At 44.2% G+C, this 15,636-nt stretch overlaps 1 protein-coding gene across 6 annotated transcripts in view; it reads right to left on the bottom strand.

Moving 5' to 3' along the window:
• ctu2 (cytosolic thiouridylase subunit 2 homolog (S. pombe)) overlaps positions 1 to 15,636 on the bottom strand; it is a 63,225-nt gene that overhangs the window by 21,243 nt on the left and 26,346 nt on the right. For all 6 annotated transcript variants that reach the window (XM_061690918.1, XM_061690920.1, XM_061690921.1 and 3 more), the window contains 2 exons: positions 11,307 to 11,442; positions 11,088 to 11,219 (listed from right to left, as the gene is read on the bottom strand). In XM_061690918.1, the coding sequence (XP_061546902.1) occupies positions 11,088 to 11,219; positions 11,307 to 11,442 (268 nt within the window). The remainder of the gene's footprint in view (positions 1 to 11,087; positions 11,220 to 11,306; positions 11,443 to 15,636) is intronic.

The following is a 15,636-nucleotide window of genomic DNA, read 5'->3' as shown; positions in this document are numbered from 1 at the left end:
AGTCCAACCCTCACCGGAAACGAGTCCGTCTTACTGCCAGATATGCGGACCAAACTCTGACTCCGGTCGTACAGGGACCGAACAGCCCGTATCAGAAGGTTTGGTACCCCATACTCCCGAAGCACCCCCCACAGGACCCCTCCGAGGGACACGGTCCAACGCCTTCTCCAAGTCCACAAAACACATGTAGACTGGTTGGGCGAACTCCCACGCACCGTCGAGGACCATGCCAAGGGTGTAGAGCTGGTCCACTGTTCCACGGCCAGGATGAAAGCCAAACTGATCCTCCTGAATCTGAGATTCAACTTCCCGACGGATCCTCCTCTCCAGCACCCCTGTATAGACCTTACCAGGGAGGCTGAGGAGTGTGATCCCCCTGTAGTTGGAACACACCCTCTGGTCCCCGTTCTTAAAAAGGGGGACCACCACCCCAGTCGGCCAATCCAGAGGCACTGTTCGCAATGTCCACGCGATGTTGCAGAGGCGTGTCAACCAGGACAGCCCTACAACATCCAGAGTCTTGAGGAACTCCAGGCGAATCTCATCCACCTTGCCACCGAGGAGCTTTTTAACCACCTCGGTGACCTCAACACCAGAGATAGGAGAGCCCGCCTCAGAGAACCCAGACTCTGCTCCTTCATGGGAAGGCGTGTCGGTGGAATTGAGGAGGTCTTCGAAGTATTCTCTCCACCGGCTCACAACGTCCCCAGTCGAGGTCAGCAGCGCCCCATCCCCACTATACACAGTGTTGATGGTGCACTGCTTTCCCCTCCTGAGAGGCCGGATGGTGGACCAGAATTTCCTCGAAGCCGTCCTGAAGTCTTTCTCCACCATCGGAGCCAACTCACCACCAGGTGGTGATCAGTTGACAGCTCCGCCCCTCTCTTTACCAGATTGTCCAAGACATGCGGCCGCAAGTCCGATGACACGACCACAAAGTCGATCATCGAACTGCGACCGAGGGTGTCCTGGTGCCAAGTGCACGTGTGGACACCCTTAGGCTTGACAATGGTGTTCGTTATGGACAGTCCGTGATGAGCACAGAAGTCCAATAACAGAACACTGCTCGGGTTCTGATCGGGGGGGCCGTTCCTCCCAATCATGCCCTTCCAGGTCTTACTGTCATTGCCCATGTGAGCATTGAAGTCCCCCAGTAGAACGATGGAGTCCCCAGCGGGAGCGCTCCCCAGCACCCCCTCCAAGGGCTCCAAAAAGGTTGGGTACGCTAAACTGCTCTTTGTTTCATAGGCACTGAAGGAAAAATGTAAATAAGTTATCATATGTTGTGCTTTTCTGCTTACTTCTGATTAGAGAAATGTTTTATCACTGCGTGCAAAGCTTTCTCCCACAGGATGAGTCACGGCCTTGCAGGTGCAAGGACAAACTTGAACCGAGGAGTTTCCTGTGTCTTGATAAGAAGTATATAATTATTTTACTGTCTCAACCACAACAAAGAGTGTTATGTGCTGATCACATGAGTTGCAACAAGCATGTATGCCCCCACCTTTTTGACGTTGTAACTCATATGTAACAAGGGAACTGCACTAAGGGAATAAAAAGAGAGGATCCGGCAGAGTGAACTTAGAAAGGGTTGGAGATATCCAAGATGCCGCCTACCAGTGTGGTCGCCTCGGTAACGCGCTCTCTAGTATTGTCTTTGTTTTTGTGTTTTTCGTCCGTCTTTGGAGACCTTACACGACTCACTTACACAAGGGGAGACCTGCAAACCATCAAGGAGGCTACTCTGGACTTTCTGTCACCAACTTTCGAATATCCGCTCAGTTTTTTCCCCGAGTTACTCACCGGAGCGGCGTCCGCGGTTTTCGGCGCATGGAGACGGAAGTGGCGCCACAGAGGGAAGCGAGCCGGCATTCAGGTGAAACTCCGCAAGAGAGGACACAGATTGGCGTTCCCGTCGATCCACCTCGCGAATGTACGCTCCCTACCCAACAAAATGGACGAGCTTCATCTTCTGGTAAAGACCAGTAAAGACTTCGGTCGTTCCGCGGCCATGTGCTTCACGGAGACCTGGCTTTGCGACGCTGTACCCGATGGTGCCGTCATGCTTCCCGGCTTCAACATTCATCGAGCGGACCGCGACATGGAATCATCGGGGAAAACAAAGGGTGGTGAGATATGCCTCCATATCAACGAAAAATGGTGTACGGACGTCACGGTGCTCAGCACACACTGCAGCCCGCATTTGGAGTCGCTATTCTTAAACTGTAAACCATTCTACTCGCCACGTGAGTTTGCATCGTTCATACTGGCTGGAGTCTATATTACGCCTCAACCTAACACGAACGCCGCATTGCTAACGCTCGCCGAACAAGTCAACGAAATTGAAAAAAAACACCGGGACTCACCCCTCATTATTCTCTGGGACTTTAACAAAGCTAAACTCAACCACGAACTCCCGAAATACAAGCAGCACATCGACTGTCCTACCAGGGAAAATAATACTTTAGACCACTGCTACAGAACGGTAAAAAACGCATACCGTGCTATACCTCGTGCAGCCCTGGGCTCGTCTGATCACTGCCTAATTCACTTAATACCGACGTACAGGCAAGAACTTAAATGTGCGAAGCCAACAGTGAAAACAGTCAAAAAGTGGACCAATGAAGCCAAGATGGAACTTCAAAGCTGTTTAGACTGCACAGACTGGAGTGTCTTTGAAAATTCAGATGTACTTCCTGCGGCTTCTGAGAAAGCACGGCCTGCCACCGGAGCTGCTGAGACAGTTCTACATAGCGGTCATCGAATCAGTCCTGTGTTCTTCCATCACAGTCTGGTTTGGTGCTGCTACAAAAAAGGACAAACTCCGACTGCAACGGACAATCAAAACTGCTGAAAGGATTGTCGGTACCCCCCTACCCACCATTGAGGACTTGCACGCTGCCAGAACTAAGACAAGGGCGTGCAAAATCCTCTCGGACCCTCCGCACCCCGGTCACCAGCTCTTCCAGCTCCTTCCCTCAGGTAGGCGCTACCGATTAATGCAAACTAGAACTAGTAGACATTCCAACAGCTTCTTCCCTCTTGCGATCAACTTCTTAAACACCTAACCTATAATTCCATTACAACAAGCTGGCAATTTTTTGACTTGAGTTCGTTGTCACACTTCTGTGGGGCCAATTATGTATTACTCGTGCACTCACTGTAGTTGTCTCGCCATGCTGCACTATTTGCATATACTGGCCACTCATGCCAGAGTAGCATCTGCTCCATTTGCACACTGATTGAGGAGTATCTGTAACATTTGCACAACCAACATTGTCCCAGATGATCGCACTACTCGTCACTTTAAACCGCATACACTCCTTTAAGTCTCAGCGCCCTTTGCACATTGGTCATTGCACTGGACTATTGCAATATTAGTCATTCGAACTGCTCTAAGTGCTAGAGGACTCTACATCTTTTTGCACAATTGTTTTTTGTCAATGTCTTTATGTCTCCAAAGTGTTCTGTAAATTGACTGTCTGTTGTACTAGAGCGGCTCCAACTACCAGAGACAAATTCCTTGTGTGTTTTGGACATACTTGGCAAATAAAGATGATTCTGATTCTGAGATTGTAACTAAGTACACTCTCGTCCGTTTCTCCTTGCAAGTCTGAAAACTGAACTGCCTCTGTGTCTGTCTTGTTTCTTTAAGTGTTTTAGGTGTCTTGAACCTGACAGGCACAAACAGCAGTCAGCACCCGTCCCCCCACCCGAAGGCAGAGGGAGGCTACCCTTTCGTCCACCGGGGTGAACCCCAACGTACAGGCGCCGAGCCGGGGAGCAATAAGTATACCCACACCTGCTCGGCGCCTCTCACCGTCGGCAACTCCAGAGTGGAAGAGAGTCCAACCCCTCTCGAGAGGACTGGTACCAGAGCCCAAGCTGTGCGTGGAGGCGAGTCCGACTATATGTAGTCGGAACTTCTCGACCTCACACACCAGCTCGGGCTCCTTTCCTGCCAGAGAGGTGACATTCCACGTCCCGAGAGCCAGCTTCTGTTGCCGGGGATCGGATCACCAAGGTCCCCGCCTTCGGCCACCGCCCAGCTCGCACTGAAACCGACCCCTATGGCCCCTCCCAGAGGTGGTGAGCCCATGGGAAGGGGGACCCACGTTACCCTTTCGGCCGGGCCCCATGGGTACAGGCCCGGCCACCAGGCCTGTAGATTTAATTAAATTATCTAAAAAATTCCTCTTCCTGTTGTGTACTTTGTGGGTTTGAGTACACAGTAAACTGCTGTAATTGAGAACTATTATTTCATCTATCCAGCAAGCCTTCTAGAGTAAAGAGATTGATAGAGTGTTTTTGTCACTTTTCCTAAAATTTACAAATATAAAGAGAGACGTGGTGCCCTACACGAGACATATCTAACTGGATTATAACCTAAAATTCACTGGATGACGCCGGAAGTCGACGCAGGAGTCTAATTCCCGACTTTCTTTTCCTCTTATCCAAACCCAATTCACGCAACAAATGATTTTTGCAGTATTAAATGTTACCACTTTAAAAAAAAAATTTAAACTGCAATGTGCAAAGCCTATGGTGAAAACAGTGAAGAAGTGGACCAATGAAGCAACGCTAGAACTTCAACGACTGCACAGACTGGAGTGTCTTTGAAAATTCAACTGGCAGTCTGGATGAATATACGGACACTCTGACATCCTATATCAGTTTCTGTGAAGAGGTGTATGTACCAATGAAGACATTTTGCACGTTCAATAACAATAAGCCAAACTTAAGCAACTTCACCAGGCTAAAGAGGATGCATATCAAAGTGGTGATAGAGCCCTGTAAAATTGCGCTAGAAACCAGCTCATGAAAATGACATTGAAAGAGACACGGACAGAGACTCAAATGGTGTGTGACGGAGTTGTTCTGAGACTCTTCAACTCCGACACTGAAGAAGACAACTTCAGTTGTTTCAGTGAACAGGAGGAGGATGAATAAAAACTATTACTTTTCTGTTATGTTAGAGCCATTTTACTGCCGCGTTACAGGCACTGTTTGGAAACAAGGTATGTCAATAAACTGACAAAATCTTTCTATGTAAATATCTAATTTCACAATGTATATATCCGCGGCGTATAGTCCGGTGCGGCTAATATATTAAAAACAAATGTTTTCTACAAATTTAGTGGGCACGGCTTATATTCCGATGCACTCTATAGTCCGGAAAATACGGTAATTTTTGAGCAATTACGCAAAATTTTATAATTTCCCACGGCACACTGGTTGAGAATCATTGCTTTAAACTCCATCAATTTCTTGAAGTCTCTGCGCCCTTTGCACAATGGTCATTGCCCCGGACTATTATTTTATTAGTCATTTCAAACTGCTCCAATTGCAAGAGAACTCTGTATCATTTTATACAATTGTAAATTAAAAAAAATAAATAAATAAATAAAAATAAAACAAAAAGAAATTGTATCAGCATTACCACATTACTGGTAACCTTTTATTGCTCAGTGACTGAGTTTTATATGTCTTTATTTCTCAAAAGTATTCTCTGTCAATTGACTGTCTGTTGTCATACTAGAGCGGCTACAATTACCGGAGAAAAATTCCTTGGGTGTTTTTGACATACTTGGCAAATAAAATGATTCTGATTCTGTGCAGAGGTGGGTAGGAACGTGCGGCATTTACTCCGTTACATTTACTCAAGTAATAATTGGGATAAATTATACTTGTCAGAGTACTTTTAATGAAATATACTTTTTACTGTTACTTATTTACTGTATGTTAAGAAATTGTACTTTCACTCTGTTACAGTAATCTACATGCCGCTCGCTACTTTTATTTATCAACAATTGCAAGCTTGATCTATTTATAGACCTTCGTTGTCGACTTCCACATCGGGCACCGTCTCTCCAGTCCACAGTGGTTACCACCGTGATGTTTGGCTCAAATTGGCTCAAACGAAAAGAAAGTCACGTCCTCACAAAAAGTCTCGGGCTCCACGGGCCAATCAAAGTGAGTAGTGACAGTTGCGCGCGACTTGGGCTTACATTACAAACTACGAAAAACAACAGCTGTAACATGCAGTGCACCTTTGTCAATGCCACTGGTTCATTTCAGCCCACTTCTAACTTGAGTAAATAGGATAAGTTGCAGATTTTTTTACTGTTGGTTTGGCTGTGCGTATGGCAACAGTTAACTGTTAAATATGCATCTTCTGGGGTACCTTCTCTTCTGCGCTCTCGCTTTCTCTCGCTCTCATTCACAGACGATCAATAAGTCTGGTCAGCAAATAGCTTCTTCATTCAGTCATTTTAGTGGCTCAAGCAAATACTCTTTCTAGAAGGCCCTATGCATGTGTTGTTATTCCTCCCACTGATTGAAATGGCGGCAGGTGTGTATGGACTCCCATTGAACATGAGTTTGAATGTGATCTGCTACTTCTGAACACAGCCACATCCCAGTTATAAAAGGGAGTACATACCCTTTCCAAAAAATTATATCATGGAAAAGTTTATTTCCAATATTCAATTCAAAACGTTTTCATAGATTTTCATAGATTATAGATTCATGGCCCAAAATTTAAAACATTTCATGTATTTATTGGTTTATTTGACATAATTTGGGCTTCCAGCTCATAAAACCCACAAAATCAGGAATTCAAAAAATTAGAATACTGTGAAGAACTCATCCTTTACTTCTCCGGTTTTGTAGAAAAAAAGAAAGAAATTAGGGTCACATTGCCTCTTAATCACTCACCTAGCACACACTCACTGTTTATATTTTTTTCACTAGGCAGATATGGGCTCACATACATATCCAGAGGTTCCTGGGGGACTGGTACGGGTTCGGGAGGGTACAGGTGTCAGACCGGGTTTCAGCACGTCCCTGTTGCTGCCTCCGGGTGGCTGGTTGTTAGGGCGCCTCGGTGGGACCGGCGGACCGCCCTGGGTCCCTTGGTGTGGGACGTGTCCCGTCCACCGGGTTGCTCTCGGGTGGACTCCTGGGCCAAATCCCGCCTCTCGATTGATTGGGTGGGGTCCTCAGCCTCCGCGGTGCAGGCACAGCAATTACGCCCCTCTTCTGTCATTGTGCATGCGAAACGGTGTCAATTCACTTGCATGTATGGCGCACACCCCTGGGACTTTTTCGCTGGGTGTGGGGCCACTCACTTATTGCGACAAATAATTCATGAATATGCGAGTTGCTTGGGTATCCCCTCACTTACACTCACCTCCTATAGACTTATAATTTACATAGTCAGTCCCACCACACTTCAGTTGTACAGCCAGGTTCACGACCCTTGTCCTGCATGCTTCTTCTCCTGTCCTTGTCCTGTCCTTCCCCCACAGGGTGGAGCACTACTGCCCCATACAACTCTCATCTCATGTTTCATTGTTCTAGATATGTAATGATTTACTTTTCTCATCTTGTTTACAATTAGTTATTTGTCTTCATCTCTCACTCCTATCTAGAAACTTTGTTCTGTTCAACGGATTGACTCTGATTCTCAATAAATAATTATAATACTAAGAAACCATAGCAGCAGCTTAAAAACTCCACTGTGACACAGTAAAACTGTTCCGGCATAAAAGGGAAACAGATCCTCCATTCTGCTTGACCTAACAGCCGAAATTTATTTAATTTAATTTTTTTAAACCTGCCCTGTTCAGCTACATTGCCTTGCAGAATGGTTGATCTTTATGCCTTTGTGCTGGAACAGTTTTGCTGTGCAACAGGGGAGTTAGAAATACTCCCTCTGCTTAATTTTGATAATTTTTTCTAATTACTGCAATGTTTATTGACAATGCAGCCGGAGAGAAAAGGGTTTTAGGGAACAAATGGGAACAAGTGAACAAGGGGACTAGCGGTGAGAACCACAGCAGAACAATAGTGAGATAGTCTAGATATTTAAGTAATATTACAACAGATATTTGTAGAGTGGGGAGTGGATGGAGGGGTGACACCCGGTGAGGACTAACCAAGAGAACCAGATGAGAGGACAGAAAAGCTTAGGACAGGATGTGGGAAAATGAGCAAGGCAGTGCGACTGTTGAGTGGTGAGGTGGGATTCTTTTTTAGTGTCTAAACACCTGTAAGAACCTGTGAGTTGATATGTTAGTATAACCTGTGGTCTTATACGTGATCCCAGCACAAGCGATTAAAGTCTATAGTGTTTCTATCGAACGTATTAGTGAATGAACACCAAATCACACGCATATTAGTCAACTGGTGTACGGAGTTGCTGAGCCGGCACATCGAGGAACGGTGAGAAAATGAATAAAAAAAAAAAGGAGTCCAACCAAGAGAAAAGTGAAAACCCACCACCCACCCTATTATTATGGCTACCAGGTCCCCGACTAGTAACCATCATCCCTGTACTGTGATTGTGTGTGGTGGGGTCCAGTGCATTAAAATTGGAGAAACTGTTGGGGGTGAGGCAAGACGGTCACAGGGAAATAATGACCCGCCACTGTCACCCCCACCCAGGCCGACCAGCTCCGCAAAGGATATGCGAATGTGTGTAGAAATTAATGCGTATAAAACTCAGCGTGAGAGAAGTATGGCGGCGGGCCAGAGAGCAGGTCGAAATGCCAGGACACCCAAGTGTCCTCCCCAGCCCGACCCTGCCCCTCCCTCACAGTAGGGTGTATGATGCTTTAAAAACTGGAGGACCGGCAGAGCAGTGAAAGGGGGTGACGCGATAAGACCTTAAAACCAGTACCGATGTGTCAGCACCCGGCCCGGCGCCCGCCCCACCATACCTGGTGCCAGTCCCTCAGGGGACCCCGAATGAGTGTGCCCAATGTGCGGAGTATGTACAGTGTGGGTATTTAAAAAAATTGCAGTGTGTGTGAAGTAAGAGGCTAGACTCCTGCGGGTCCGGCCTGGCTCGAGCAGTTAGCAGACCACAGTGAAGAGGGAGGAAGTGGTTTTGGTGCTTCTGGCAGTATGGGCAGGGGCCAGGTCCTGTTGAAGATGAAATCTGCATCTCCAAGTCCTCTGAAACATTCTGGTAGACTGTTGCTTTGAGCTTGAATTTAAGAAAGCAGAGTTTACCAAAACCTGTACTGACATTGTTCCCCAAATCATGACTGACTGACTATATTTCACACTGGACCTCAAGCAGCTTGGGTTCTGTTCTTCACTCGCCTTCCTCCAAACCCTTGGACCTTGATTCCTGAATGAATGGTACATTTTTATCAGAAAAGAGGACCTTGGACCACTGACCAACAGTCTTGTCATTCTTCTCCTTGCCCCAGTTGAGACGCTTCCTATGTTGGCTCAGAAGTGGATTGACCCAAGGAACCTGACAGTTGTAGCCCATCTACCAGATGAGTCTCAATGCGGTGGTTTTTGAAGCTGTGACTCCCGCCTTATTCCATTCTTACTGGATCTCTGCGAGATTATTCAATCTTCTCTGTTTGATAATCGGCTGAAGCCCATGGTCATCTCTTTTGCTGGTGGATCTTCTCCTGACACATTTTGTCCTTCCACTAGACTTTCCATTGATATGCATGGACACAGCACTTTGTGAACAGCCAGCCTCTTTAGCTATGAACTTTTGTAGCTTACCCATATCAATGATGATCTCTGGCCAGTTGTCAAGTCTGCAGTCTTCCCCATATTGAACCAAACTAAGACAATTGAACCAAACTGAAGCAATTTAATGACACCTGCGGAAACCTGTGCAGGTGCTTTGAGTTTAGTAGATTAGTGTGTGACAAACATTTGGGCTGATTTCTTCAAAATATTCAAATGTTTTGAATTCCTGATTTCATGTTTTTTTATTAGCTGGAAGCCCAAATTATGTAAAAAGAATAAATAAATAAATCCATCCATCCATCCATTTTCTGAGCCGCTTCTCCTCACGAGGGTCGCGGGCGTGCTGGAGCCTATCCCAGCTGTCATCGGGCAGGAGGCGGGGTACACCCTGAACAGGTTGCCAGCCAATCGCAGGGCACATACAAACAAACAACCATTCGCACTCACAGTCACAGTCATGCCTACGGGCAATTTAGAGTCTCCAATTAATGCATGTTTTTGGGATGTGGGAGTAAACCAGAGTGCCCGGAGAAAACCCAAGCAGGCACGGGGAGAACATGCAAACTCCACACAGGCGGGGCCGGGGATTGAACACGGGTCCTCAGAACTGTGAGGCTGACGCTCCAAATTAAAAAAATAAAAAAATATCAACAAATAAATACTTGAAATTATATAAATTGTGTGCCCTGAATCTATAAATCGATGAAAGTTTAACTTTTTAAATGGTATTATGGAAATAAATAAACTTATTCTAGTTTTTTGGAAAGGGCCTGTAGGGTCAGATTTATTTTTATTAAAAATTTATTTTACCAGATAAAAGATCATTTAAAGCAGAGCATCTCTTTTGCAATGGTGATCTGGCCAAGAAGGCCACAAGTTAAACATCAAATCAAAGTCAATATCATTCAAGTTTATTTCAGTTGCTAATTTTCACCTCTCCTCTCAAAAAGATACAAAAATAAATCAGTTGAGTTGTACAAATTCTAGGTCACATTCATGGTTTAAAAAGTTTTTAAATGATTTATCTAGGTCAAAATTATTTTATTATAAATTATTTATTATAAATTAAACGACACAGAAACCTGTCATTTGAACAAGGGTGTGAATAATTTTAATATCCACTGCAGCCTTGATCCTGTTTTTGTAATCTGCCTGGTGAGCCGACAGTATTGTGCTGTTTAAAAAGTAAAAACTATTTCTTGGAGCTGAATTTGCCTTAATTTGTTACTTTACAAAGATTTTATTACGTTTTAGATTAAGTGATATTGTTCAGCAATATCTGAATTTGCATAGTCATATTTTAGTTATTCATTTTACATTCATACTCTGATTTTAAAAAACAAAAAAAACAAAATCAAAGGTTATTCACTCGGTTGCGCAGTACTTGACTAGGTTTTTTCCACTGAGTACTTAAGTAATTATTTGGAGGACTCTAAAGAGGAATCTAAACTTACAGTACTCTTACTTGATTACAATATTTGGCTACTCTACCCACTTTTTGTTAATACTGTAAAATTCTAAGTTCTATAATGTTTTGTCATTTCCCGGAAAATCAGACCTCAGTATAGATTGATTGATTTTACCTTGGTATGCAGGTTTGGTGTGACAACGGAAGGGACATTGAAGATATGGCAATAGTAGGCTATTTCCTTTGAAGAGTAGTCCCTCATTGGCCTCAATGATATAATATCACCATAGCGAGAGTCTGAGAAACTCTGTTAAAACAAACGCATACACAGCAATTTGTTACTTTTAATCTTTAAAAAATTAACTAGTAAAAAAACAATTAAAAATACACTTACAGTGTCTTGAGCGAGCTGTGCTCCTCTGCCAAGTGAGATACTACTCAGAAGTTTGACAGCCAGTCTGGTGCAGTTGTCTCCGAACATCAATTTATTGTAGCCTTCACAACGAGCAGTGTGTACTAGCAGATGCTGTCTTTAAGAAAAACACAGTGGGATTGGTTTTTTTCTCTCATGTAAATTGCGCATTTTACTGCATGTTGTATGAGTGACAATAATTAGGCATTTGACCAAAAAAAACCCTCTGTGACAGACTGACTATGAATCGAATATATTACTGCAATAGGACAAATTAAAATACCTAACGCATTGTGGTTGCATCTTTTCACGTTAAAGAGTTATGAGCATTAATATACGAGGCAGTCAAAAGGTAACGAGCACAATTTAACCTACTAATAATTGAATTTTTTTCCTGAAACTTTCATAGTTTGTAGTAGTTTGCACTGCTCCGAGCACCTTGACCAGAACCACCTGATATTTTGTCAGAAAAGCCTCAAAACGTTAATCATGCTTTTTATTTTAAAATGTGAGGTTTCGGCACAGGGTGTGGCAAATTCTGATGATATGCCATGATGACCCAAGCTGTTGGAACTTGACTCCAGATGGTCATATATTTTCTAAATTTAACACACTTGATGTCAGTCCAGACCTGAAGGCATATATAGTATGGATTTTTGTTTTTATTTTTGTCACAGTCGGAGTGCCACCTGCTGGCAAAAGGAAATGACGTTTCATACTTTGATCCCCTGCTAGTAGGATAAAATCTGATATATATATATATATATATATATATATATATATATGTGTGTGTGTGTGTGTGCGTTTTATCTATGTCTACGAAAACTGGGAGGAATACGTAATAGCCCAATATCAATTAAAAAAAAGTCTCTTGAAGCTAACCCTAAACCAAACAGGAAGTCTGCTATTTTTAAATGTACTTTCAAATGTTTTCTCATTTCTAGCCTTTCATAGATGGTCATATTTAAACAAACTAGATATAAAAAACCTAGAAAAAAACCTAGATATCTAATCCGATCAACTTCAAATTTTGGTTGTTTCATCTTCAGATGTTGAAGATGAAAAGGGCTCAAAATATTTTTATTTCGTTGAATGCTGTTGCCGTGACTTGCAATGAAAACAAAACCTGTTTTCATTTGACCGCAGATGATCATACCTTTTCGAAATGTCATATTTCATGAGAATAATTTGTTTACCGAAGAGATCGGCAAACAATTGCTTACTCTTAATAAAAGTGACACCTACTGGCACACACATCAAAAGTTATTGATGTTATTCCTGTAACGTACAGTTCCTTATAAAAGTATTCATACCCCTTAGAACTATTCACATTTTGTGATCTTAAAATTTTAAAAAAACTAAAAACTTGAATGTATTTTGTTGACATTTCATGTGATATAGAACACCACAGTATAGCACATAATTGTGAAGTGGAACTCTTGTGTTCAATGGATCCACAATGTGCCATTACCCCAACGTGGCCAGGAGTGAGAGGGCCCTTAATAGCTACAGTGGGTACGGAAAGTATTCAGACCCCCTTAAATTTTTCACTCTTATTTTGTATCTTTGTATAATACAGCATCTTCTTCTTTTCCTTTCGGCTTGTCCCGTTAGGGGTCGCCACAGCGCGTCATCCTTTTCCATGTAAGCCTATCTCCTGCATCCTCCTCTCGAACACCAACTGCCATCATGTCTTCCCTCACGACATCCATCAACTTTCTCTTTGGTCTTCCTCGAGCTCTCTTGCCTGGCAGCTCCATCCTCATCATCCTTCTTCCAATATACTCACTATTTCTCCTCTGGACGTGTCCAAACCATTGAAGTCTGCGCTCTCTAACTTTGTCTCCAAAACATCGAACCTTGGCTGTCCCTCTGATGAGCTCATTTCTAATTTTATCCAACCTGGTCACTCCAAGAGCGAACCTCAACATCTTCATTTCCGCCACCTCCAGCTCTGCTTCCTGTTGTCTCTTCAGTGCCACTGTCTCTAATCCGTACATCATGGCTGGCCTCACTACTGTTTTATAAACTTTGCCCTTTATCCTAGCAGAGACTCTTCTGTCACATAACACACCTGACACCTTCCTCCACCCGTTCCAACCTGCTTTGACCCGTTTCTTCACTTCCTGACCACACTCACCATTGCTCTGGACGGTTGACCCCAAGTATTTAAAGTCCTCCACCCTTGCTATCGCTTCTCCCTGTAGCCTCATTCTTCCCCCACCAGCCCTCTCATTCATGCACATATATTCTGTTTTACTTCGGCTAATCTTCATTCCTCTTCTTTCCAGTGCATGCCTCCATCTCTCTAACTGTTCCTCCAGCTGCTCCCTGCTTTCACTGCAGATCACAATGTCATCTGCAAACATCATGGTCCACGGGGATTCCAGTCTAACCTCATCTGTCAGCCTATCCATCACCACTGCAAAAAGGAAGGGGCTCAGGGCTGATCCCTGATGCAGTCCCACGTCCACCTTAAATTCTTCTGTCACACCTACAGCACACCTCACCGCTGTTCTGCTGCCCTCGTACATGTCCTGTATTATTCTAACGTACTTCTCTGCCACTCCAGACTTCCGCATGCAGTACCACAGTTCTTCTCTGGGTACTCTGTCATAGGCTTTCTCTAGATCTACAAAGACACAATGTAGCTCCTTCTGACCTTCTCTGTACTTTTCCATCAACATCCTCAAGGCAAATAATGCATCTGTGGTACTCTTTCTAGGCATGAAACCATACTGTTGCTCGCAAATACTCACTTCTGTCCTGAGTCTATCCTCCACTACTCTTTCCCATAACTTCATTGTGTGGCTCATCAACTTTATTCCTCTATAGTTGCCACAGCTCTGCACATCACCTTTGTTCTTAAAAATGGGCACCAGTACACTTTTCCTCCATTCCTCAGGCATCTTCTCACGCACTAGAATTCTATTGAACAAACTGGTCAAAAACTTCACAGCCACCTCTCCTAGATGCTTCCATACCTCCACAGGAATGTCATCAGGACCAACTGCCTTTCCATTTTTCATCCTCTTTAATGCCTTTCTAACTTCCCCCTTACTAATCATTGCCACTTCCTGGTCCACCACACTTACCTCTTCTACTCTCCCTTCTCTATCATTTTCCTCATTCATCAACTCCTCGAAGTATTCTTTCCATCTAGCAAGCACACTGCTGGCACCAGTCAACATATTTCCATCTCTATCCTTAATCACCCTAACCTGCTGCACATCCTTCCCATCTCTGTCCCTCTGTCTGGCCAGCCTGTATAGATCCTTTTCTCCTTCTTTAGTGTCCAACCTGCCATACATGTCATCATATGCCTCTTGTTTTGCCTTTGCCACCTCTACCTTTGCCCTGTGTCGCATCTCAATGTATTCCTTTCGCCTCTCCTCGGTCCTCTCAGTGTCCCACTTCTTCTTAGCTAACCTCTTTCCTTGTATGATTTCCTGTACTGTGAGGTTCCACCACCAAGTCTCCTTCTCTCCTTTCCTGCCAGAAGATACACCAAGTACTCTCCTGCCTGCTTCTCTGATCACCTTGGCTGCAGTGGTCCAGTCTTCTGGAAGCTCCTGCCGTCCACCGAGAGCCTGTATCACCTCTTCCCGAAAAGCTGCACAACACTCGTCCTGTCTCAGCTTCCACCACATGGTTCTCTTCTCTGCCTTTGTCTTCCTAATTTTCCTCCCCACCACCAGAGTCATCTTACACACCACCATCCTATGCTGTCTAGCCACACTCTCCCCTACCACTACCTTACAGTTGGTAACCTCTTTCAGATTACATCGTCTGCACAAGATGTAATCCACCTGTGTGCTTCTACCTCCGCTCTTATAGGTCACCCTATGTTCGTGCCTCTTCTGGAAAAAAGTGTTCACTACAGCCATTTGCATCCTTGTTGCAAAGTCTACCACCATCTGTCCCTCCAAGTTCCTTTCCTGGATGCCGTATTTACCCATCACTTCTTCATCACCCCTATTACCTTCACCAACATGTCCATTACAATCTGCACCAATTACGACTCTCTCTCTGACTGGGATGCTAAGAACTACATCATCTAGCTCCTTCCAGAATTTCTCTTTCACCTCTAGGTCACATCCTACCTGTGGGGCATAGCCACTAATCACATTACACATAACACCCTCAATTACAAATTTCAGCCTCATCACTCGATCTGATACTCTTTTCACCTCCAAGACATTCTTAGCCAACTCTTCTTTTAAAATAACCCCGACTCCATTTCTCTTCCCATCGACACCATGGTAAAATAATTTAAACCCTGCCCCTAAACTTCTAGCCTTACTGCCTTTCC

The sequence above is a fragment of the Phycodurus eques genome, chromosome 11 (genome assembly GCF_024500275.1).
Source record: "Phycodurus eques isolate BA_2022a chromosome 11, UOR_Pequ_1.1, whole genome shotgun sequence".
Lineage (NCBI taxonomy): Eukaryota > Metazoa > Chordata > Actinopteri > Syngnathiformes > Syngnathidae > Phycodurus > Phycodurus eques.
The sequence above is the reverse complement of the archived record's forward strand: the minus strand, read 5'-3'. Positions and strand labels throughout refer to the sequence as shown.